The sequence below is a fragment of the Papaver somniferum genome, chromosome 3 (assembly GCF_003573695.1).
Source record: "Papaver somniferum cultivar HN1 chromosome 3, ASM357369v1, whole genome shotgun sequence".
Lineage (NCBI taxonomy): Eukaryota > Viridiplantae > Streptophyta > Magnoliopsida > Ranunculales > Papaveraceae > Papaver > Papaver somniferum.
The window spans coordinates 16,969,923-16,995,007 of NC_039360.1; the positions used below are offsets into that span (position 1 = coordinate 16,969,923).

A 25,085-nucleotide genomic window follows, 5' to 3' on the forward strand; every position below is an offset into this window, starting at 1 on the left:
AATTAGAAGTCGTTAATGGAGGGGAAGAACTATAGATAGAAGACCATATGTTGGTGAAAACGTTAAAGAATGATGCTCTTCTGTTCTATAAATACATCTACTTAGTGTTAGCCTATATTAACGAAAACTTAGTCAAATTAGGAAATCCGACGCTGCAGTCAAATTAAGAAATCCAAGGATCCAACGCTGTTAAATAATCTTTAGAATCATATTTTTATTAGGAAGCCAAGAGATCGGACGGACGTCTATATAGGACATATAACCGATCAATCTCCATCATGGGATGACGAAATCGATGGTCGGATTTGTAAGGCTACACACACACCACTTCTTTTTATAATATATATTGAATATAATAATTCAATTTAAATCTAAGCGTCTCTTTATTTTCTCGATTTAGGTCTAGGATCAATTACAATGGGTTTATGTTACTCTACGACAAGCTCAAGGGTTTTCCAAACTGCTTTAGCATAATGCTCAGGCCATTGAATCTTAAGTTGGTGCTCAATGGATATCCCTGCTTTAGAATAGTTGAAGGCCACTGAGTGAGTTAGAATATACTCACTGTAAGGCCATTAGAGCTAAGTTCCAAAATGCTTTAGCATAGCCACATTCAAAGAACATGTGGTAAGAGGATTCTACTGCCTGTTTACGATAGAAGAGACATTGTGTTTCCACATTCAAGACATAACCCATCTTTTGTCGTGTTGGTAATGCGTCCTGCGCAGACATTTCCAAATGAAAATTTTGATTCTCTGTGATGCATCCATACTCCAAAATCCCTTCCAAAAGAGTTTAGTTTCATGAGAGACTGAACCTGTGGGGTTTTGGAGCTTATAGCATATAGAGACTTCACAATAAAGTCTCCATTTCTAGTAAGTGACCATTTGAATTTGTCTTTCTTCGGATTTCCATCATTTGATGTGTATAATCTGATGTTCAAGATTATTTTTTTATTTATTTTGAGAAACGAAAGATATATTAAGATTAAGAAGGAAAAAATATTTACAGAATATACAAGAGATCACAGGATCCCTAAAAGATCTAAAAATAAAAACTGAAAGGACCTATTACATAGAAAGTGTAGTGTCTCATTGAAACAAAATTTGATTAACTGAGTAATCTTTAAAATAAATTCTTGGGAGAGATCCACAAGCAGATATTTTGAATGATCAACATCTTGATATCATCCAAATATTTATTTCTTCCTCCATGAATCCTCGAGTTCCTCTCATTCCAAATCTCCCAAAAGATACCATAAGGAGTTATCTTCCAAACAATTGTTTTTCTCTTGCTAACCTTGAAAAGTTTTCAGCTATCCAACAACGCCTTGAAGACCTCCGACATAGACCAGTTAACTTATAAAGAAGAAAGCAAGAACTCCCATATTGGTTTCGACCACTTGCAGTGTATGAAAAGATGCTTTAGGTCCTCATCCTCCTCATTACATAGAACACACATAGTTGATGGAATTTGAACTCCTCTTCTTCATAGCATACATCTTGTGGGTAAATATTCATGCAGATAAGCCCATGTCATGAAAATCACTTTAGGTGGGATGAGTTTATTCGTCAGAAGACCTGTAAAATCAAAATTCTCCACATTATTTATAATCTTCTCATAAGCTGCCTTTGTTGTGTAATCTCCTGCTAAACTGTCTTCCACACCTTCTGTTAAAGTGGTATTTCTCAGATCATGTCTTAGTTCTAGAAAGTCTATTCTCTCAGCTGGATCAAGTGCTCAAGAGTAGTGCTTGATCATATTATCTCCTAGAATATCAGCCACCATCACATTCTTCTAAGTGCTTAGCTTATACAGTCTTGGATACTTAATTTTTAATGCTCCCCTCGATCTCAACCCAAAAGTCATGCTAAAGCGTACGCTTCTTCCATCTCCCACTTGAATGTTCACCACGTCAAGAAAATCCTTATTATCCTTCGAAATAACATGCCACATATTCTTACCAACAGCTTCACTGGTGATAGAAGGAACTAAATAGTTCTCACTAGATTTAGATTTTTCTACCATGATTTTTCTCCACCAAGCCTCTTTTTCTCTAGCATACTTCCAATTTCATTCAGATAACATGGATTTATTAACATGTCTCAGACTTCTTATGTCAAGCCCTCCGAATTTCTTAGGTTTACAAATCTTCTTCCATCCTACCGAACTCATCTTTATTTTGTTCTCATCTTCCTCCCATAGAAATTTTCTCATTATACTGTTTAGCTTCTTTTCAACTGTGACTGGTAACTCCATAAGTGACATGAAGTAAGTAGCTAAACTCTTCAATGAACTTTGAATCAAGGCAATCCTCCCAGCTTTATTCAGAAATTTTCATTCCCATATAGCCAACTTCTTCTTCATCCTTTCAATAACTACATCCCAGATAGCAATATTTCTCTTGTTAACTCCAATAGGAATTCCTAATTAAGTTATCGGAAGTTTCTCAACCTTACAACCCAACTCAGCAGCTAACTCTTGAATTACATTATCTGCCCCTATGTTTATCATAGAACTCTTATCCAAGTTTTGCTTTAAGCCTGTTAGCACTTCAAACACCATTAATAACACATGAAGCCTTCTAACCTCACTTCTCGTAGCATTCATCAAGATAATTGTTCCATCTGCAAACTGCAAGTGAGAAACAATAGTGTCATTTTTAGCCACTTGAAAGCCACTTAATCTCCCATTATTCACAACTCCGTTCAGCAAAATTGACAGCACTTCCACCACTAACAGAAAAAGAAAAGATGACAACGGATCACCCTGTATGATGCCCTCATAAGTTTTAATTCTTTCTAATGCAGTTCCATTTATAAGAACCGATAATTGAGCTCCGTAACACACCATCTTATCCATTTCATCCACCTATCTCCAAAGCCATTCTTTTGCAAGATAGAAAAAAGCGCATTGCAACTTACATTATCGAACGCCTTCTCCATATCTATCTTACACAAGATACCTAACTTCTTTTTTTTAATCCCGCTATCAATGCATTCGTTAAATACCAAAATCCCATCTAAAATTTGCTTCCCGTGAATAAATCATCATGTGCATTCGAGATAAGAGCCGGCATAACAACCTTCATTCTCTATGCCAATAGTTTAGAAACTATCTTATAGAAACTACTAATCACAAAGGCCTGAAATCCTTAGGAGTTGTTGATGTTCAAGATTTCATGTACAAAAGAGTTATCAAAAAAAAAAGTAACAAGGATTGATTCTACTTCTTTGTGTCAGAATTAATTAAATCTGACACAAGTGTTAAATTAGTAATTCTAGGGATAAAATTTGCCAGAACCTGTTCCCTATTTGGAACCATTTGTCTTCCCAGATGTTTATGGAAGATTCATCTCCCACTTCTCATATACTATGTTATTGATGTGTTATATGCCCTGCAAGATATATTTCCATATCCAAAAAGCATTTGATTTCTTCTTGGAGTGCAAAATTCTGTTTTTTAAAATATTTTCCTTCTAAAATTTGAGCCCAAAGATCATCCGGGTTGCTCACCAGTCTCAAAGCAATTCTGCTAACCATCGCTTGATTGACTTTGTTAGCTTCTTTAAATCCTAATCCTCCATGTTCTACAGGTTTGCATAAGAAATCAAAGTATTTTATGTAAATTCTTTTCTTGTTTGTATGTTCCCCACAAAAAATCTCTTTGTATATCATTTATTCTCTTAGTAATTTTCTAAGGTAAAAAAAAATAGACCATGCTAAAAATTGGCATACTGGATAAGACAATTTTATTTAAAACAATCTTATTAGGTTGTGATACATTTTTTCTAGCCATATTTTAACTTTTTGTTCCATCTTCTCTATAATATTATCAAAAGTCTTAAGTTTTGATCTATCCATGAAGAGAGGCATCCCTAAATGGGTGTCTTGATTTTTTAATTCTTTTTCCATTAATCTAAAGATTATGCCCTGATGTTTGTTATGAACTTTTTTACTAAAAAATTGACCTGATTTTGTAAAGTTTATAACTTGCCTTGAGGCCTTGCTGGACGTATTTATTGCATCCAAGAGATTCTTACAGCTTCCTAAATCAGCTTTTGTAAAAAGCAGCAAGTCATCAGCAAAGAACAAATGCGAAATATGAGTAGATTGTGGAGCTAGTTTAATACCTAGCTTGTCACCTTTTTCTCAGTTTCCAGATGACACAACAATCTAGAAAACACTTCTATGCATAAGATGAACAATTATGAGGATAATGGACCCCCATGTCTTATTTCCCTAGATGGTTTGAAATCTTTGCATGGGTTACTATTTAGTAAAACAACAATATATAAGGAGGATATGCATTGAAATATCAGTTCACACCAGTGTTTAGAAAAACCAAAAGCTTCCAAAGTTTTAATCAAAAAATTTCGATTTACCCTATCAAATGCCTTTGACATATCAATCTTAAGTCCTATAGTTCCTGTTTTGTTTTTATTGTTCTTCATCGAATGAACAATCTCATGAGCAACAATTATGTTGTCTGAGATATGTCTGGAAGATAGGAATGCAGATTGTAAGGGTGAAATTATTGTTTCCAGAATTTTTTTTCACCTATTTGCGATTATTTTAGCAATAACTTTGTAAGGAGTGTTATAAAGACCAATTGGTCTGAAATCAGCTGGGGATTTTGGGTTCTTTATCTTAGGGATTAAGAATAAAAAAAATTTATTTAGCTCACTATGAAGGTATTTATTTTTTAGAAAATCCTGAATTATAACTACCATCTGTGTGCATACTATCTCCCAATTATGTTTAAAAAAGCTAACCGGGAAACCATCCGGTCTCGGTGCTTTATTAGGTTTTAACTTCTTTACCACATCCCAAATTTCTTCAGAAGTTGGGATAGCATTTAACGCATTATTTTCTTCCATAGAAATACATGGTTATAGAGCAAGTCTTATGGTGGAAGAGTTCCATCTTCCATCTTCCACGCCACCTCAGCATTTGGAACGGTGGATGGAAGTGCAAGTGTAGTGGTGGAATAGTGAAAACGCTATTAAGAATAGCGTTTTTTCCTCAGCCGTTAGATTTCAACAACTCATCCTAAATCTACGGACAAAAAAAAACGCTATTCTTAATAGCGTTTAACGCTATTCTTATTGGCGTTCAGATGGATTCCACGAACCCTTCCACAAAACGGTGGAACCTTGCTTGGATTTTTTGTGGAAAACCCTAACTTGGAAGCCATTAGACTTGACATTCCATGGTTTTTCCACACTTGGAATAGGTTGGATTCCACCATAAGACTTGCTCTTATATGAGTAAAAATTTCCTTATAGAGAGACAACTTTTGAGTCAACCATAGTTGACGGACAGAGTCAAATGGGTGCTCCTGGTTGGCACAAAATTGATACCAAATGACATTCTAATCCCTTAAGATATTAACTTAACTTAACCCGTAAATCTGAAGTTCGGAACCTTATGCCTAACCTGCCTAGCGCATCCTTTTCTTCTCTTCGCCTTCGTATGTTGGAAAATCCTAGCAGAGGGTTTCTGCGGATTGATTCTTATCAACTGGATCTCTATTGTAACTTCCGGTGCAACTCCATTTAACTACTGAATTTTTATTTGTAAGTTGTGAGAAATCAAATGCAATTCTCTGTTACCGCGAATCTGGTATAGACGAAGACACCAAAAACCCAATTTGACGAATGCCTCAACTACCCAAAATTTCCAGTTTTCAAATTGCACTGTCTAAGATGCAGCATGTAGAATTTAAAAAGGTTTATATGTGGTGATTTGATGTATCCAACCACGGGGTAGCTGCCATTCCTGCTCATTGCAAGTAAGCTCCTTTGTTTTCTTATTTAATTGAAGTTTTGATCCTGTAAGCATAGTTTCATGTTGCAGCTTGTATTTTAATTTGATTTCGAAAACCCTATGTGACCAGTCCACTAAGATTAGTAAATAAATCATTAATTAATTTCCCAATGGAAAACTAGTTGCACATCCAGTTTTTTCTTTAAATTATTTTTTGTTAAAAATTTCAATCTTTATGGTTTTTTTTATGGGGATTTAATAAAGAAGGTTTTTGTTTGATGATTATAATTTTTAAATAAATATTTTGACCTAATTTGCCTGAAACGTATCACTGTGAAATTAAGTTAGTAAATGCAATTTATTTTAGGAGCTTAAATCTTAGGCAATGTTGTGGTGGCAGTGGTAATTAAGGAACGCGCGATTGGGGATATGGAAACTAATTGGGGATATGAATTACTTCCCCCAACCAAAAGTGTCTGTTAAGGGGTGTTTTTTGTGGCGAAAGTATTAAAACACCCTTAGATTAATTAAAAAACATTATGAAAAGACTGTTATACCCTTTCTCCTAAAACTTAAAATCAAAAACCAAACCAAATATCCCCATTTACACCATCAGTTCCGGCATTCTTAGTTAGGGTTAGGTTTCGATTTTTTTTCTTCATCTTCTTCATCGTTCACACCATCGTTCTTCATCGACGATTAATCGTTAAATAAAAAAAAAAATCGTCGATTAACCTACCCGAATCATAACCAAGCCTCCACGAAAAAAAACAACTTCCCAATCGAACCCAAGATCGATTGCTCAACAGAAATTAAAAGAAATACTTGGTTTGATTGCTCAAGAGGAAGAAGACGAAGAAGCAGCGTTATCGGACGATCAACTACTTGCAAAGATGGCTTCTGTGAGAAGGTTAGTCATTTTAAACTGTTTAATTAGTATTTCAATCGATTTGTAGCTATGAGTTTAGGTCAAAAACGCGAAACCCTAACTGAAACAGTTGAGTTTCAGAACTCCCGTCATTCAAATTAGTATGAATACCAAACCGAGATTAGGTACCGGCATTCGATCTAGGATGAAGATCATACCGGCAGCGCTTCCCGGCATTCAATTTAGTATGAATACCACACCGGGAACGATTACCGGCATTCGATCTAGGATGAAGACCACGCCGGAACACAATTTTAGGATGAATACCACTTCGTAATTCAGTACCGGCATTTATTTGAAGTTCTACGAGTACGCCGATAGTGAGCTTCTAATAAACAGAAAACCCTATGCTTTTGTTATGTGTAGTGGCATACGTTTTTGGTTATATTCCATGCCGGTACCAGAGATTTGTTATCGAGGAACTTCAAAAATAGTATTGGCATCTTCGATATTTTTTTCAACGCCAGTATTAGGTACCGGCTTGGGTTTTTGTTTTACGTTTATGCCGGTACTTGTATTTTGCATTCCAGGAATTTACCAAAGTGTACCGGCATCCTCGATAACTATTTCTCAATGCCGGAACTGTGTCCCGTCATGTTCGATACCTTTTTTTTGGTATGCCGGTAGTGATGATTCTATGCCGGAATATGTTGGGTCTATGCCGGTATTAGAAATGAAGGTTAGTTTTCTTATATTTATTTCGTGCTTCTTTTGAAATAGATCTAAAGCAAAGGAATCCAAAGCAAAGGAGGCTAACAGAGGAAAAGCTAAAGCTGTTGTCACTAAGAAAAAAAGGAAGGATGGTCTTGATACTCCTCATTCTCTGCCTCCTCGAGGGAATAACAAAAAGCGTTTGGGTGTTGAGACAAGAGGGGATATTTGGGAGAGTGGTCGTGATTGTAGTAAAATCGTAAATCCGTGAATCTGCCGGAGCTGTTGAGGAGGAAGATGAGGAAGAGGAGCAAGATGAGCAAGATGAAGAGGAAAGTGAGGAGGAAGATAATGAGATTAATCCAAGTCAAGTGGTAATGGAACAAGTTGGTTCAAGTCAACAACCGACACAAGGCAAGGGCACAAGCAAAGTAAAAGTTAAAGGTTAACACCTTCCTCATATTGATGACATGATACGTGACCTTGATCGTGGTAAAATTTGGGGTGCAGCTTCTTTTGATCCGGGGCATCTATTTGGCTACAAGGACTCTTGGGCTCGTACTATCTATCAAACCTATGTAAGAATTTATATATCGTGCATATGCATTGTTTTGTATTTATATAAAACCTCTTAGTAGTATTATCTCCTTATTGTAGGTTCATAAGAAGGTTGTGCGTTGTTGCCGAAATCAAGCCTCCTCTCATTGGGATTTGTCTAAGGAATGTGAAGAGGTCCAAACATTAGTAAAGGATTCTGGTCTATATACTTTGGTTGAAAATTATGTGAAGCCAGATATTGTGACAGTCAATTGCTTCGTCGAAAGGTATCATGGTGAAATAGATACCATGCACTTCCCATTTGACGAGATGACCTTGATCCCTGATGATGCTCAGAACATTCTAGGCTTGAGTGTTACCGGCAAATCAATTGCAGAAGATCATTGTCCGGAGTTAGAATGGTCGAAGTTGCACGCTCTTACTAACAAGTTGTTGGGTTGGGACTACAAAACTCCTGTGGAAAGCTTCTATGTATCTAAGAATAGTAGGACAAAGACCATCAAGCTGACGCTTCTTAAGAAGACTTTTGAAGGCACGACGCAGAGAAAAGACAAGGATGGATTGGACCCCGCACAGATTCGTTATTATACAACCGATGCGTACCTGTTATTCATCTTGGGAACTAGGGTGTTCCCTGACACTAGTGGCAACAGGGTTAGTGTAAACTACCTTCAATATTTGGATCCGTTGGAAGAGGTCTGTAGCTATTCTTGGGGCACCGTGGTAATGGAACATTTGATGACGGAGATGAGAAGGACCTCTAAGGCGGTTACAAACCAATTTGTCGGGAATTTCACTCTACTCCAGGTAATTTTGTTTTTAAACTTATGTTCTTATGTACCCTTATGATGTTAGAAACAAAATTTACTGATTTTTAAATGTATCATTTCACATTTGTATAGGTGTGGGCTTATGAAAATTTCCCAACATTGTTTAAGGGAAACTCCTTCTTGAATATTATACCCATTGATGACCTCGAGGAGCCTAGAGCCAAGAGATACCAGTTCAACACCCATCCGAAGCCCGGTAACAATCGTCGACTGATAGCTATGAGATTGGCTCTGGACGCGATGACTACCAAAGATGTTGTGTGTGACCCTTACAGGGAGGCTAGAGAAAACCACCAATATTTGAGGTACTATAACGTTGCATTTTACAATGGGCCTTTGTTCCCCCCTAAGGGATACGTTATGGCTGACCCTCGACGTGTGATTCGACAACTTGGATATAAGAAATTACCTTGCTTCATGACATCCTCTCATGAAAGGTATGTGCTTGACCTTACTGTGTCTATGTCAAGTTCCACAAGGTTGAGGGTAGAGTATGATCCAATTCCAGAACCAACACATTGAAGGGATAGGGAACCACGTCGTTTGGTAGATGCTACTAATTGGGAGCTTGTGAACAACGGTGATGAAGCCGATCCCGCCTACATTGATAATTACTTGGAATTCACATCCATTTGTCGTGCGCCCGGACGACGTCGAAGTTCCACCCCAAAAAAACCCTCCTGTTCCAACTCCTACTGAGGCACCGCCTACGATGGCCAAACTTCATAAGACCGTTGGATTGCTAGTAAGTATTGTTAGTTGCTTAGTCGTTTAATGTACACATAATCTTATATTAGCATATATATACTAATTATGTGTTTGATGTATGAAACTAGCGGCGTCGGATTGGCAAGTTGAAGAAGATGTTAGGTTGCAAGTACGACGAAGGAGAGGGGCTATCCAATGAAGAAGTGAAAGAAGTCGTGGAGAAGCTTGATAAAATTGAAGAACCAGATGCAAGAGCTTTGTTTGGGGAAACGAGGAAGGCTCCCGTTGCCAAGAAGCAAAAGACCAAGTGATGAACTCTATAGTTGTGTTTTGTTATGTGGATGGTGGTTGTTATGTTTTGAACAATTTCTAACTTGTTTTCGGTTGAACTCTTTAGTTGTTTGGTTTACTTTTGGTTTATGATACCGTGATGAAGAACATTTAATCACGATTCAGTTGTTTGGTTTATGTTGAACATGTTTAGATTTCTAGTGAAACGTTTTCTTTGCAAGTTTTATTTACACCAGAGTTGCCGGCATGAGAACATCTAGGTTATACAGTGCTGGGACAGCTTCCGGCGTGTAAAAGTAATTATATTTCTATGCCGTCACTGATACCGGCTTTCAAATATTTTCCTAAACCTATACCGGAACAAGGAGATGAAAGGGTTCAAGTTCCTGTATAGAATGTGGACAATACCTGCACTGAAGTATTTATGCACCAATGCCGGAACTCTGTGTCTTTCTAACACTTTGCTAGTTTTTCCATAAAACCGGCATTGGAATATTTATTGAATCTATACTGGAATTCTGGTTTTCTTACACTTTGATAGTTGTTCCATAAAACCGGCATTGGTTCGGATAAAACTACAATGCCGGTATTGATTATAAATCCGTTCTGAATGCTATTTAATTTCATTCCTAAGTAATCTATTACATTGGATCTGAAACTTTAAATTTAAACATACTAAAAAACATGGAATGGAGCAACTTTGGTTAAACATGATCTCATAATCTATTTCCATCCCTTTTTAACAATTGCCGATCCTTTGAGCCTTTCGCAAATATCTTCGAAGACATCGTCTGGAATGGGGGTGTCAAGGACAATCTTCATTGGTTCATCTTCTCTTTCAACATATTCCTTTCCCTTCATATAACACCTATCACACCCATCAATAGGCTTGCATTGGCCCTTGTGGGTTTCTCTTGGTTTTTCTAGTGCAGCAGCTTTGTCAAACCATTGAAACTCATTGCACTTTGGGTAATTCAAACACCTTAGAAACATTCTTCCATTTTCAGCATCATCAGTTTTTGCAATCCAAAACCGGCGTGTCCCATCACAGCTTCTACACTTTGAATAATAAAAGGACAGTCCATTGCTAGATGAGAAGGTGACTTGCAAATTTGACAGCTGCAATGATGACTCTGTAAGAGAAGATTATATTAGTGATACGTTATAGTAGAGAAGAATTTAACTGTCCATATATAGTTGATAATGTTGAATCTACTTACTTTGCAGTTAGAGCTTGATGATGAATCTCCCATCGGTTGAGAATCTTTAACCGTGCTAGATTGATCTATTTTTTGGTGCTTGCTTTCTTGAGAGAAGGATTTTGTTATTTGGTGGGTGCTTTGTGTAGATTTTTCCAAAAGAATTGGGGGGGGGGGGGGGGGGGGGGGGAGTATTATATAGAAATGAATATCCAACGGTCTTATTTTTCAAAAAACTAGCCGTTTTTTTTTTGAAATTCAACACCGCCGGCGTGGTCGCAATTATATATTCTATGTCGGTGTGCGGTACCGGCACTGAACCATGTTGTTCAACCACGCAATTAGTAGTTGCATATTTATCTGTGAAGAAATGCACTAGTACGGGCATAAACATCTTGATGTCGGGACCTGGTGCCGGCTTTCTATGTCACATTTATTTCAATGCCGGAGATTGTGTCATTTCAAAAAAATTGGTCGTTGAGGTTTATCTCTATATAAAGAGAGATAATACTTGGACCCAAAGGCCTAAAACTCGTGTGTTCTTATATATCTCCTTGAGCCTCTTAACTAGAAACCCTACACCCTAGAATAATCATCTATAAATAGCTTAGCATAGTACCTAATCCCACACACAACAAATGGCATCGTTCGACTCCGAGGAAGATTTAACAATCACCCAAGCATGGTACGCCGAAACTCGTCCTTCAAGTATAGATAACAGTACGCGGGATTCCATTTGGTTGAATATTTTTAACAAGTTTATTCACGATTACGGTAACCCGAAAGGAAGAACTGCTCAACAAATCGAGCAACGACATGACATCATCCTAAATGCGGTGGCTGAATATCTAAAAATGACACACCGGATCGAGCACGCTACCAGCAATAGATTGTCCCCTCAACAACTTGTAAGTATCTTTATGATTAATTCGACACAATCCACTCTTTTTCAATTTTTAAGTAATAAACTAAGCTTTTGTGTTGTTTTTGTAGCATGAAGCCGTGAAAACGCGTTACTTACAGGAAAAAGAGAGAAGCATTCATGTTTGATGCCAACGTGAACCACATTGTAAGCAAAGTCACGGAGTACCACCAGCTGGGTGAATCAGAGATGGATTCTTCCTAAGAAGATTAATAGGTTTAGCGGTATTTGGTTAGGTTTTTAGGGTAGTTTTTGGTAAGGTTTTGTGGGTACATCTCTTTGTAAACCCTCACGAGACTATAACTCGTGACCCAAGTGGTTTAAAGGCTTGATGCACGTGCTAAGTGCATTCGTGCTTCCTGCGACAAGGATTACATTTGAAATAAATTATAGTTCTGGCTTACTTTGTTAACATAACTCAATACCGTTAGGTTTCCTGCATACATACTATATAGTATCCTGCGCCGGAATTTGGTGTCAAAATTCTGTGTGCAATAAACCATGTTCCGGCTTTAACATCATATACATTACAGTGTCGGTATATGCTACCGGCATTGTCGAACATCTTTCGTACACTGCCGGAATGGAACATTGAATGCATACCGGCTATTTTTTTAAACCATAAACCATTTCTGGCGTGGGATCTAAGATACTGACAATGCCGGAATGATAAAGTGGAAAAGAGCCATTGTGTCCTCATCTATTTAAAGGAATGGATACACCTATTGCAGTTGATACCTCAAGGAAAAAAAAATAGGTGAGCTCCAACACATTTCTCTGATGGCAAATCAATCACCAACTACCGATTTCAGAGAATTTTTATATGAAAAAAAATCATCCACTCCGATAGGGAATCCTTCCTCGTACGAGTCTTGTATACCCTATTAGTCTTCTTTGGATATACATAACCCTTTCTCTTATGGCTATCCTTCTTCTTGTATTGCCCACTTCTCTCACAAACCATCCCAAAACGATTATCTGAACGTTGGGTATTCCTCACCAACACACACATGTTCTTAAGAGCCGTCTCTTTTGCCCAAGCAATTGCTTCCTCTGGAGATTTTATTCCCTACATAAGGACAACAATGGGAGATTATAAGGTTAATTACAAGCAATCCCCACATAAATTTCTAAAAACTAGGTGTTTGGTAACATACAGGAGGCATTTTATAATATTCAGACGTATCCGGACCAAGCTTGGAATTTGTTAATCAATGTATGTCACAATCTAAGGAATGAATGAAAAGAAAATTGAATTAGTTCCAACTAAAATTTAATTACTATGCCGGGTACTAGTTCCGGCATGCTCGACGACAGTACCGCCAAAACATTCAAAGCCGAAAACATGTGACGACATTCTCGATTAATGTTTCGGCATTCCGGAATTGCACTTGAAAAAGAGGAGCTAATTTTTAAAAGTACCGGCAATGTATTTTCTTGAACATTTATGCCGGGATTCGCGATGCCGGCGTGCTCGATATGTAAAGTTTCAAGCCGGTACTCCGTGCCGGCTTTGTCCCTAGTTTACAAACAACGCCGGTACTTGGTGCCGGCATGCTCGATAATTTAATTACTACGCCGGTATTTAAGTTCAAAAATCATTAACTCCTGGATGTTTTTCTTGTGGTACCGGCATAGTTAAGTTAGGAGTGAACCATGCCGGTTTGGATATTTTATGGAATATTCGGTGGTAGGTAAAAAGTTAACTGCGTGCCGGCATGGACTTTTTGGTTGAAAACCACGTCGGCAATCGTTTCAGAACGGGGGATAATTTTCGCCGACATGAAAAAGTATGAATACCGTGCCGGTTCTGCCGGTGCCGGCGTGGTATTCATACTACGAGTATGTCGGCACTAAGCTTTTCCAGAGAAAAAAATGGCGGTTTCAAAAAAAAAATGATCAAATTTTCGACCTCTTGGCGGTATTACATGTGTGTTTGGGGATGCTTGTATGTTGAACTTGTTTACTTTCTTGGGTTGGTTCTTCAAAAAACACTTCATGCTCACGAAAATCATATTCCAAGGGTGTTGGTTCATCATATAAGTCCAATTGTGAGTTGTTATCATTAACCGAAGATTGAAGACATGCTTCTGTTGTAGTTGAGCTAAAGATTCAGCAGCAGCAATTCTCTCCTCACAATCATCTTCCATTTTCACAAAAAAAAATTCAACTCAAAAATATTTTTCCCTCCTTCAACTCTCACCTCACACATATTCAAATAAAAATACATACTAACCTATCCCCAAATACTTAAGATTTTACTAATTATTATTAACCACTAAACCTGATTAATGAGGGATAGATTAGGAATTAAAAAAATAATTAGATAAGGGATGATCCGGATTTAATATTTGGATCCAGATTTTGTCATGTAGCTATATCCCCAATTAGTTTTGATATCCCCGATTGGGGGTTCTAATTAAGGGCATGAATTTAATTATGAGTTCGATAAAGAACACGTCCTGTGATGAATGAAGTAAGCGAAAGGTATATTAAGTATATATAGGTGGCCTTGCCCTTCATGGATAATTTAGTCTTGAAGGTTCTCACTGGTGGGATTGTGATTCTTTCCTTGGTGGATAGGTATTTTGCCTTCCAGCTTTAACAATTTTCTACCGAACATTTTTTGGTTGGACTAAAAGACACTGTTTTGGACAGAATGCTAGCTGCTAGGTCCACTGTCCCAAGAGGAGTGTGGCATGATGTATAACTAACCAATGGAGTAGGATACAGACTGGTCAAAGAACCCTAGTCTGTCTTTCTGGAAGCAACTAGATTTTAGTTATCGTTTAAATGTATATAGTTTACGTGGTTTTCGTGCATTTTTTTTCCATCAAGTATACCGTCGGAAAGAAAATGGCACGAATAAGGATATATTGATCTGCGTTGGTCGCATAAATAAATTAGGTACCCCTTTGAAAAGGTCGTACAAGATAAACTAGGTAGGCTTGTCTATTGGTCGTATAAATAAAATGCGCAAATGGCGATAACTGTCATGTAAATTAAAATGGGTATCGGAGTCGGTTGACATTCAGAACACCCGAAGTTACAATATACCTCATTATCAAAATTTATCAATGAACTAAAACTAAATAATGCAAACAATTTCTAAGAAGGGGTTCATAGTGTAACAATTCCTACACAAAAGAATACAATTAATGCACATAAATTGAGAATCAAAGACATTAGCTTAACACTGCCGGTGTGATTAAGGGTTTGGAATGAAGCAAAAAATCATTGCTTCCGTACTAGAAATGTTTCCTCCAATTGATACATCAACTAAGCACTAATAAACTTTACTAAAATCTGTAACCTACATCATGCAGGTTTCAATTTGAAATCTGGATTTCTATCGTTTTCAAAGTCACACGGAATCCACTTTGCTATCGTTTTCCTCCATTAAAAAATTGCAGTAGTAAAGAATTGAATTAGGATTTCTTTAAAATTTGCATCTATCAGGGATTAGTCGTGAGAGAGTTTGAGAGATTTTAATGTATTTAAATCCCTAGGGATTTAGAGGGAGTGTAGGAGAGTCTATACACTTTTGGGGAGTTTAACCCTAACTCCCCAGAAATTTCTTGTTTTTTGAGAGATTTTGTTCAAGCACAAAAATATCATGAAACTCCCCTAAATTGTAAACTCCCTATACTTCTAGTGTTTTACGACTAAAAGGGAGTTTAAGAGATTCTAATCAAATCTCTCACCACTAACAGGGATTTTGAGGTATTTTTAGAAACTCCCTACAAATCTCTCATCATTAACAGAGATTTTAAAGGTTTTTGACAAACTCCCCCACGATTAACAGGGGATTTGCCAACTCCCTTGAAATACATCAAAATCTCCCACGACTACCCTTATTTATTAAGATTCGGGCCTTCAAATTAAACTATCCATATTCCAAACCCATTTGAGGAATAACTATAGTTGGCTTATTAACTATGGTTAAAAGGTAAAATTGGAAGGAAAAATCCAAACTTAAGAAGGACAACGGATTATGTCCGTCAACTATGGTTCACTAATATATTGTCCTTCACTCCTTCCAAGGGGGTTTGACCCAATCCTTTGGATTTTCAAGAGGATTGCTCACAAAAATTGACCTCCATACAAGTTTTTTTCCAAGATTGTTAACAGGGGTATCGGATCTTTTGAGTGTGTACCAATATATATATAGGACAAAAAAAACAAATATTTTTAGACTGATATACCCCAAGTAAATTGGCGACCCCATTAGGAGGGTTGATTTTTTCGACTTTATGATGCTTTAAAATCAGAATCTACGGCGCCCGGCGGCAACAAAACAAAAGCCCAGACCCATATCTCATCCCCAAAGTCTCAAACTCCCAATAATACCCAAAACAAAAGAAAAACAAGAAGAAAAACTTCCAAATTTCTCTCGCAACCCTAGATTTCAAATTGGCGGGAGTTTCATTCTTCTCTTCTTCTCTCTCTGAAAAATTCTAGGGCAAGCTTTTGCTTCATGGCGGAGATCGCAACAACCAGTACAGACACTTCATCTCTACGGCCGGTTAGTCTCGGATCTCTCTCTTTTCTCTGGTGCTGTTTTTTTGGGAGTTTTTTTTATTATACTCTAATTCGACTGTTTTTGGACTGTGTTTGGTTGAGTTTCAGAGTAGAAAGAAGAAATCTAAAGTTTCAGTAGAATCTGATGATGTTTCAATTGGGGAAAAGCATGACGAGAATAATAGTGGTCCAACACCGACTGAAGAAGAAACTCCAGTTGGGTCTGATGATATTGGTTCTAACGATGATTTTGAAGAAATTGGACCTAGTAATAAAAGGAAACGTATCCCTAAAGTTCCTGCAAATCTTAAAAATGTTGATCTGAGTTTGATTGGTAATTTTAATTTTTTCAGCAAATTTTGTGTTCCACTTCAATACCTAGATCTTCATTTATATTTTTTCGTGTTCGAATACTATGTGTGTTTCTGTTTAAACTTCGACACTATGTGAAGTAAGTTATTGCTTAGTAGTAATTGTATGAGACATGAATTAGAATGTTGAGACTACCAGATGTAATATTTTAGAGCTTGTTTAGGGTATCCTAGTTCCATATTGTCAATTAAGTGCATCTCGTTTATAGCTAGAATTGATTACGGTTTTTTTTATGCCCACCAGATGTGTCTTCTTCTCTGAACTCATTAAGTTCTACTTCTATTGGTCCAAATAAACAAATGAATTAGTTTTGGTGTTATTGTTTTTAATTTGGAGAGCTGGGTTTTTGGATATGTTTTTTAGATACCATCAAAGGTAATGGGAAGCAAATACCCCATGTGGTCAAGAACTGGGTGGAGCAATATGAAAAGAGTCCTAAATCTGCTATGGTTGAATTGCTCATGATGCTTTTCGAGGTAATATCTCCACTAGAGAGTGATGTTAAAAGAGTCCTTGATGTGATGTTACTGAATTTTGTTGCAGCTGGATTTTCTATTTCCTTTTCCTTTTTAGAGAGTGACTTTTATTGATGTCAAAGTAGAAGATAGAAAAAAGTTTAAGACGCTGTGTCACGACCTAATGTTAATTAACTTCAGAGTAGTGGCTTATTTCATAGTCGCATCTGCCTACTCTTGCTTGCGCATAGGTCTTATTAAGTCGTTGATGAACAGGTTTGTGGAGCTAAATATTCTCTCATCGAGAAGGACTTAGATGACACAGAAGTGGATAATGTGGTGGTCAGTCTGGTGGAGCTTGCCCAGAAAGTATTTACCCATACTCCTGACTTTATTTTATTTATTTCGTCCTTTTGAAAAAATAAATATCTGTTGCATATACGGAGATTCTCAACCACAATTTTTATCTTATGCATCCAGAATTTTTAGCTTTAGTTAGAATTTATTCCTGTTTGAATCCCAGGGAGAAGTAGAAGATTACCACAGCTCTAAGCGGAAGGAGTTCAAAAACTTTAAAGAAAACCTTTTATCTTTCTGGGACAATCTGGTCATTGAGTGCCAAAATGGTCCACTGTTGGATGAGGTTCTGTTTGAAAAGTGTATGGACTATGTTATCGCATTGTCATGGTAGGTTTTTGCAACTTCTCAGCGTTTTTATTATGGTAAGAAGTTTGCTTTTCATGTTTGTGCTTTCCTAAAACTATTTTTTCTGCACATGCCTTAGCTCTCCTCCAAGAGTTTTTCGCCAAGTTGCTTCGTTAATTGGCCTCCAACTTGTCACATCCTTCATTACTGTTGCAAAGATGCTGGGGTCTCAGCGTGAAACTACACAGAGACAGTTAACAACTGAAGTCAAAAAAAGAAAAGAGGGTCCACGTGTGGATTCACTAGGCAAAAGGTTGGAAATGACCCAGGAAAAAATTAATGTGATTGAGAATATGATGCGGAAGTTATTTAAAGGGTAAGATTCAGTTAGCTAGTTTCCTGATAATAATCTGTTTTCCATTTTAATAAACTTTACCTCACCATTTTTTTTTTTCTGTTGAAGGTTGTTTGTGCATCGTTACCGGGACGTTGATCCAAATATCCGTATGTCATCCATACAATCTCTTGGCGTCTGGGTTCTGTCGTATCCCTCAATGTTCTTGCAAGATTTATACTTGAAGTACCTCGGATGGACATTAAACGATAAAGTATACTGATCTAACAGAAATTGTGGAATATGCTTATCTTTTCAATTTTTCTTCCTTTGTTTTACCATCCTGGGTAACTTAATTCTTCTTGTTGCATTTGTAGAATGCTGGTGTTCGAAAATGTTCTATCCTTGCTTTGCAAAATCTCTATGAGGTTGATGATAATGTCCCATCACTTGGGCTTTTCACCGAAAGATTTTCAAACCGAATGATCGAACTCGCTGATGACATTGATGTTTCTGTTTCTGTGTGTGCCATAGGCCTTCTGAAACAATTATTAAGGTATATGATTGCTTATGACCATTGTATCATATTTCTTGGTGGCAAACTGGTTTTTTAACTTCTTACTTTTCTATCTTTTAGTGGTTTATTATCATATTGCTTATGACCATTGCTTACATTGTTTTATCATCATATTGCAGACATCAGCTTCTATCTGATGAGGACTTGGGTCCTTTGTACGATTTGCTTATTGACGAACCGCCAGAAATCAGGCGAGCAATAGGAGCACTGGTGAATGATCACTTGATTGCTCAGAAATTTAGTACCTCGAAAGGTACTTACAATCGAGTATATCTTGCACTATCAAGTGCATACTTATGATAAAGCAAATCTTGGTACTAACAGCCTTAATATTTTTCCCAGGAGATGAAAATGACTCGTCCGATGTTCATCTAGGAAGATTACTGCAAATACTGAGGGAGTTTACGGCAGATCCAATTCTAATAACCTATGTTATTGATGATGTCTGGGATTATATGAAGGCTATGAAAGTATTATGCATACTTGTATCAGTTTCTTTCTTTCTATTTGTTAAACTGTGACGTGGGTATTCGTAACATTGCTCAGTTGAGATCTCACATCTTTACAGCAGGACCAAAGGATACCTGAGGAATTCTGACTTCAGTAAAAAATTTGTCCGGAAAACAGCTAATTTAATCTACATCTATCTTACAGGACTGGAAGTTCATTGTGTCTATGCTTTTGGACGAGAAACCCGGGAAAGACTTTACGGATGTTGATGCCACAAACTTGGTTCGACTGCTTCATTCATCGTCTAAGAAAGCTGTCGGAGAAAGAATTGTGCCTGCTACTGATAACCGAAAGCAGTACTACAACAAAGCTCAAAAGGTAATTTACACCTGGTTTCACTCTTCTGTCAGGCTTTCTTACTAATCTTATCTTTTTTTGACATTTCTCAATTAGTTTTATAAGAAGCTTAGAGTTAGAATATTTATCAGCATTTCTGTCTGGGCATTTGTACATAAGCGATGTATGTTTTAACCCCCTTTCTACTGTGAGTCATAGTGAACATGCCCAAACTCTCAATTCTTCTCATTAATATGCGATCTATCCATTCTCTATTTTGTTATGTTCATGCCTTTGAGATCTCTGTCTACATTCGCTAGGAAGCACTGGAAAATAATAGACGGGACATAACTTTGGCAATGATGAACAATTACCCAAAACTGTTGCCCAAATTCATGGCTGACAAGGACAAAGTGTCACCGCTGGTAGAGATAATTCTGAATATGAATCTCGAGCTATATTCGCTTAAGAGGCAAGAACAGGTAGGTCCATAGACTCCATCATTTCTTGCTCATCTGAATAATGTTTCTTATTTAGGATTCCCCGTCTCATGCTGTCTGCTAATTTTGCTTGCTGGCGTAGAATTTTGAAAAAGTTCTCCGGTTCATTAAAGAAGCATTTTTCAAACATGGTGAAAAAGAACCTTTGAGGTCCTGTGTCAAGGCTATGAGCTTTTGTTCTACTGAGAGTCAAGGAGACCTGCAAGATTGTGCACACACCAAATTAAAGGAGCTAGAGGATGAACTTATAACAAAGCTTAAGTCTGCAATGAAACAAGTGGAGGTATATCCATTGCCATTTCCAAGACCTTTATTGTTATCAACTGGATTCAAATCTCAAGTTTGACATGTTTTGAGATTTCAGGGAGGCGATGATGACTACTCTTTTCTCGTTAATTTGAAACGAGTATATGAACTCCAATTAGCAAAGTGTGTACCCATTGAAATCTTATTTGAAGATTTTGTCAGGATTCTTGAAGGAAACAGAAATATGGATGAAGAGGTGCATACGTGAATTTAGCAATTCGTCATTTGAATTTTCTCTGGTTCCTTGCTTTTCGTGCGAAATCTGCTTACAGTTGATGTTCATGTATTCCCAGGTTGTATGTTTTCTGCTTCTGAACATGTATATGCATGTAACCTGGTGTCTGCGGTCTATTATAGATGAAGAAAGTATTTCTCAAAAATCACTAGATTCATTATTGTCCAAACGTACTACCTTGTTTAAGCAACTTGAATACTTCCTTAACACCCATTCTGAAGCTGGGAGAGATGGAAGATACGGAAGGCAGCTTGCTTGTCGAGTAAGAACTCTTACATTTTACAGTAAATATGAAGCAGTTAAAAGATGTAATTTTGGTAACTGAGGTTTTTTTCCCCCTTCTGCATTAGGTCTGTGGTATACTCGCTGAGATGTGGTTCATGTTTAGAAAGTCGAATTTTGCTTCATCAAAGTTGGAAGGATTAGGATTTTGTCCTGACGTGCCTATGGTTCAAAAATTCTGGTCTCTTTGTGAACAACAACTCAATAAAGGTTACTGACTTTGCTAAACTTTCTACTTTTGACATGTTTTAAAAAATGCTAGATTGAGTCAGCAGTATGAAGTATGCAAGTGGCACAGTGTTATTACAATGTGTAGATGTAGTCTAAAGTCAATAGCATCCATGTACGAACTCAAGACCACTTCATAAGAAGCTGATAGAGTATAGATTTTCTGTAGGTTTCAGTTCGTAAGGGTAGACGTATGAGTACCAGTTCACAAAATTGTCCACGTTTGCTACTATCTTCATTTAGTTTTAAGATGTAATGAATCATGACGATGTATGTGAACACATTGTTAAGGCGTACTGCTTCATAAGAAGCCGATAGGGTTTAAATTTTCTGTAGGTTTCAGTTCCTGGACATATGATTACCAGTTCATAAACTTTTCATGTTAGCTATTTTCTCAATTTTGTTTTAAAATGTAATGAATCATGAGAATGTTTTGATATAATTAACTGATATATGCTTCTTCGCAGACGAAATTGAAGATGATGAAGCCAATCAAGAATACATAGAAGAGACAAATAAAGAAGCAATCATGATTGCAGCATCGAAGTTGGTTGCAAGTGATGCGGTTCCTAAGGTGACGGCATATTTGTTCGCCAATTTAAGATCTTTTTCCTGTTGCATTCATTAAACCCTTTTGAACTCTCTTCAGTCATGGTAAACTGCGTCTGGGATACCCTGGACAGGACTCACTAGTAAGAGTTTGCTCTGTAGACTGAACCGAAAGTACATATATTGGTCATCCAACCAGAAAATTGTGATTCTACCGCTGTTTGCTTCATATTACAGTCCACAAATATGTTGCTGACTCAGTGTCAGATGTTGGGGAACATTGAATTTGGTTTTTGTCTGGCATAACCTCTCTGGAATTTATCAAGCAATTTCAAATATTCATGCAGGACTATCTTGCTCCCGAAACCATATCGCATTTCTTGATGCATGGACCAAATGTTGGGGAGATTGTCAAGCAGCTGATTTCTGTCCTGAAGAAGACAGCCGATCGAGATGTTTGTAATATATTTCTGGAATCACTGAAAAGGGTAAATTCTGAACATTTTTCACTTGCTATTACCCTGCCAATAAATAGCTTTTTGTATAAATGAGATTGTATAAGTGCAGTGGATATGACTTAGCTCGCTGAGACTGATGCCAAAGAGTTTACAAGCAATCATCTGAACCACTTTAATTCAGCTATGATGTGTACACTTTCTTTTTTCTGGAATCTTATTTTGGGATTAAGTAACCTTGATATTTTGGGGTTAGAGTTATGAGAGGTCGTTTTGGGGTTAGAGTTATGAGAGGTCGAATATAAACGAAAGGCGAAGTTTTTCTGCAGATCTGATCTACTTTTTTAATGCAAAAAAGGGTTTTGAGGCTACAATTTCACTAGACAAACCATTGTATTCCAACTACTTATTCAAGTTTATTCTACCATTACTTGCATGAATAAGGTCTTGTCTGACTTCTGTAAGTTTAGGTTCCTATCCTCTTTCAAGTTGGTCTTAGATATTTAATCTCTTTAATAATGGATTTGGAATCAGGCATATAATCGGCACGTCTTGGAGGTTTCAAAAAGTGACGATGAATCTTTAACGAGTAAGTCTCTTACAGAGTGTAAGGACCTAGCTGCTCGGCTTGCTGAAACGTTCGTTGGTGCTGCTCGAAACAAGTATAGGTCAGACATTCTTAAGATTGTTAAAGAGGGCATCTTGTTTGCCTTTGAGGATGCTCCAAGACAGCTTAGTTTTCTTGAAGCTATACTACATTTTGTATATAGACTTCCAACATCAGACATCTTAGAAATGTAAGCAAAGTACTCTCATCCTATGAAGTTAAAGTTATACTCCATTTGATAATTTACAGAAAATTAAAGGCATTCTGTAACATCTGGTCTTACTGTGAGTAGCGTAAAGGATGTCCAGAAACGCACAGAGAATGTTAATACTGATGAAGATCCTAGCGGGTGGCGTCCTTATGTCACTTTTGTTGATCATTTACGTGAGAAGTATGCGAAGAATGCGGGTCTTAATGGTAAGTATAGAAACACCATGCTTTATCTCCTGTAGTTTTATGCTTTCTAAGCAACCTCTGATCTTTTCTCCTGATGAACTATTTTCATTCTTTCTGTTAGTTCTGCACTGCAGTTCACTGTTCCTTAATGCTTAATGTTCAGTTATGCTTAGAACTTTAAATAGCTACATGCACTTGTTTCTTAAAAAATATTCTACTTGCACCAGCTCAAACTCTAGCATGCTCAATCACATGGTCCTAGCTCAAATTAACGGTTGAGTTTTGAGCTGGAAGTGAATGTTGTTACATATGGCTCTACTCAAAACATGTTTCTGTTGTGTGTGGTTTCTGGATCTATTTCATAAGATCCTTCACTCCGTATTTATCTGTGCTGAACTAAAAGGAGCCCTTCCGCAATGTTGTTGGGTCTTAAATCATGCATTGGATCAGTATGTCTTTGCAAGGCTGTCATCTGTGTTAAATCTGGTCGTGATTATTTCCTTTTTCTTGGTTAACGTGTATGGGACTGATATTGTTGCTTATTATCAGACGACAAAGAGGGATCTGTTGCGGGTCGCAGAGGTCGTTCACGTAAACGCCGTAATATACAGGGGAAGAAACTCTTTGATGAACAAGAATCAAGTGAAGAAGATGACTATATTAGTGCATCTGACCAGGAAGGTCCAGAAGAAGAAGATCAAGATGAGGAGGATGCTCCTCTGATACATTCTTTCAAGTCTGCAGCGAAATTGAGGTCTTTGAGAGTTCAAAGACAGGAAAGCAAATCCAAAGATTCTGGGAAAGCTCCTCAAGAGGATGCATCTGATTCTAGAATGTCAGGTATGAGATCAAGTTAAACAGCATGTAGTTTGGTCTGAATAGAAACTTGGTGTCTGCAGTTGTTTGTGTATTCTGTGTGAAGCCGATGGTTAATTGCTCCACCATCAGTGCACCTAGGATGTGTAAGAAAACATTATGGTGCACTAGTTACCATATCCAGCAGATGTCTTCTTGGGTAGCAAGTTTTTCTGTGACCATCATTGATTTTTCATAGTGCCTCTTCATGCACAATCACTTCAAGCATTCGGAGTTACTTCTTGCAGCCTATTGGATTTCATCTAACAACTTGGTGTTGTTGCATTGGCAGGTTCTTCTGAGTAATTCTACCTTCGGTATAGCATGCACATGTTATCGGCTGAGGCGTGTTGGAAGTGTAAATTCTGTACTAGTCAGATGAGTTTTACCAATAGAAAGCTAACCTTTAATGTTTTATTAGAGGAAAAATGTAACCATTTCTTTCTGCTAGTAATGTCGTGTCAGTAAATATTATCTTTGTTCCTACTCATTGTGTATCATTATAGTCCTTGTAGTGATCAGGGTTCAGGAATTACTTGGTTTTGGAGTTATTTTTGCAAATAGCGAGTAAGCTCTCTTGATATGCTTGTTTTAAAATTCCACAAGTCCCGCCTTCACAGACTAATTTCCACGGTCTGTAAAATATTTTAAGCTCAAATGTAACAGGGGTGGGATTTTGATATAGAATTTGAAGATTCTAGATCATTTTTGTAGGTGTTTGAAATTAGAACTGCTTTTCCATCTTTCACTGGTTTTTGGAACTTATGGATCTTTTCACGTTTTCTCAATCTTTTCTATCTTTTGTTTGACGTGCCAAGTAAAAGACATCACATTCACACCCAAAATGTCTAGGTGGGTTCGACTTTAGGGTGTTAAGTCTGATTGTCAATTCTAGGACTACTTCCGTCTTTCTGCTAAACAGGATCTATTGAACGCATAATTCATTAGATTTTTTTTATGAATGTCAACTAAGTATCGTAAGTAAATTGATCCCGGTTGTTCAACCATTTGATAACCAGAGTCATTCTTTGATAAATGATCACTATGAGTCAGACTCAATAGAATTTGATCAATCCTTTTTTTTGTCGGTAAGGTGGAGAACTGAACCAAGAATTCTCTTTCTTCAT

At 37.2% G+C, this 25,085-nt stretch overlaps 2 protein-coding genes and 2 long non-coding RNA genes across 4 annotated transcripts; 3 read left to right on the top strand and 1 right to left on the bottom strand.

The window, feature by feature from the left end:
* Nucleotides 1–2,430: 2,430 nt before the first annotated feature.
* Nucleotides 2,431–2,862, bottom strand: LOC113359058. The gene has a single exon (XM_026602753.1). It carries the CDS (start codon nucleotides 2,860–2,862, stop codon nucleotides 2,431–2,433), a length of 432 nt encoding a protein of 143 aa, XP_026458538.1.
* Nucleotides 2,863–6,178: 3,316 nt separating this feature from the next.
* On the top strand, nucleotides 6,179–8,140 carry LOC113360960. Its single transcript, XR_003364886.1, has 3 exons — nucleotides 6,179–6,678; nucleotides 7,417–7,925; nucleotides 8,005–8,140. It is a non-coding gene; the product is annotated as an uncharacterized LOC113360960 (long non-coding RNA).
* A 514-nt stretch (nucleotides 8,141–8,654) lies between these two features.
* On the top strand, nucleotides 8,655–9,952 carry LOC113360961. Its single transcript, XR_003364887.1, has 3 exons — nucleotides 8,655–8,712; nucleotides 8,808–9,480; nucleotides 9,572–9,952. It is a non-coding gene; the product is annotated as an uncharacterized LOC113360961 (long non-coding RNA).
* A 6,226-nt stretch (nucleotides 9,953–16,178) lies between these two features.
* Nucleotides 16,179–24,671, top strand: LOC113355407 (sister-chromatid cohesion protein 3-like). The gene is made up of 22 exons (XM_026598261.1): nucleotides 16,179–16,380; nucleotides 16,485–16,710; nucleotides 17,112–17,224; nucleotides 17,480–17,572; nucleotides 17,727–17,890; nucleotides 17,988–18,224; nucleotides 18,312–18,456; nucleotides 18,560–18,738; nucleotides 18,879–19,012; nucleotides 19,102–19,229; nucleotides 19,414–19,587; nucleotides 19,866–20,027; nucleotides 20,128–20,328; nucleotides 20,410–20,547; nucleotides 20,645–20,848; nucleotides 20,937–21,078; nucleotides 21,564–21,670; nucleotides 21,993–22,133; nucleotides 22,635–22,897; nucleotides 23,000–23,124; nucleotides 23,653–23,943; nucleotides 24,251–24,671. Exons 1-22 carry the CDS (start codon nucleotides 16,333–16,335, stop codon nucleotides 24,262–24,264), a joined length of 3,429 nt encoding a protein of 1,142 aa, XP_026454046.1. The 5' UTR covers nucleotides 16,179–16,332; the 3' UTR covers nucleotides 24,265–24,671.
* The last annotated feature ends 414 nt before the right edge of the window (nucleotides 24,672–25,085 follow it).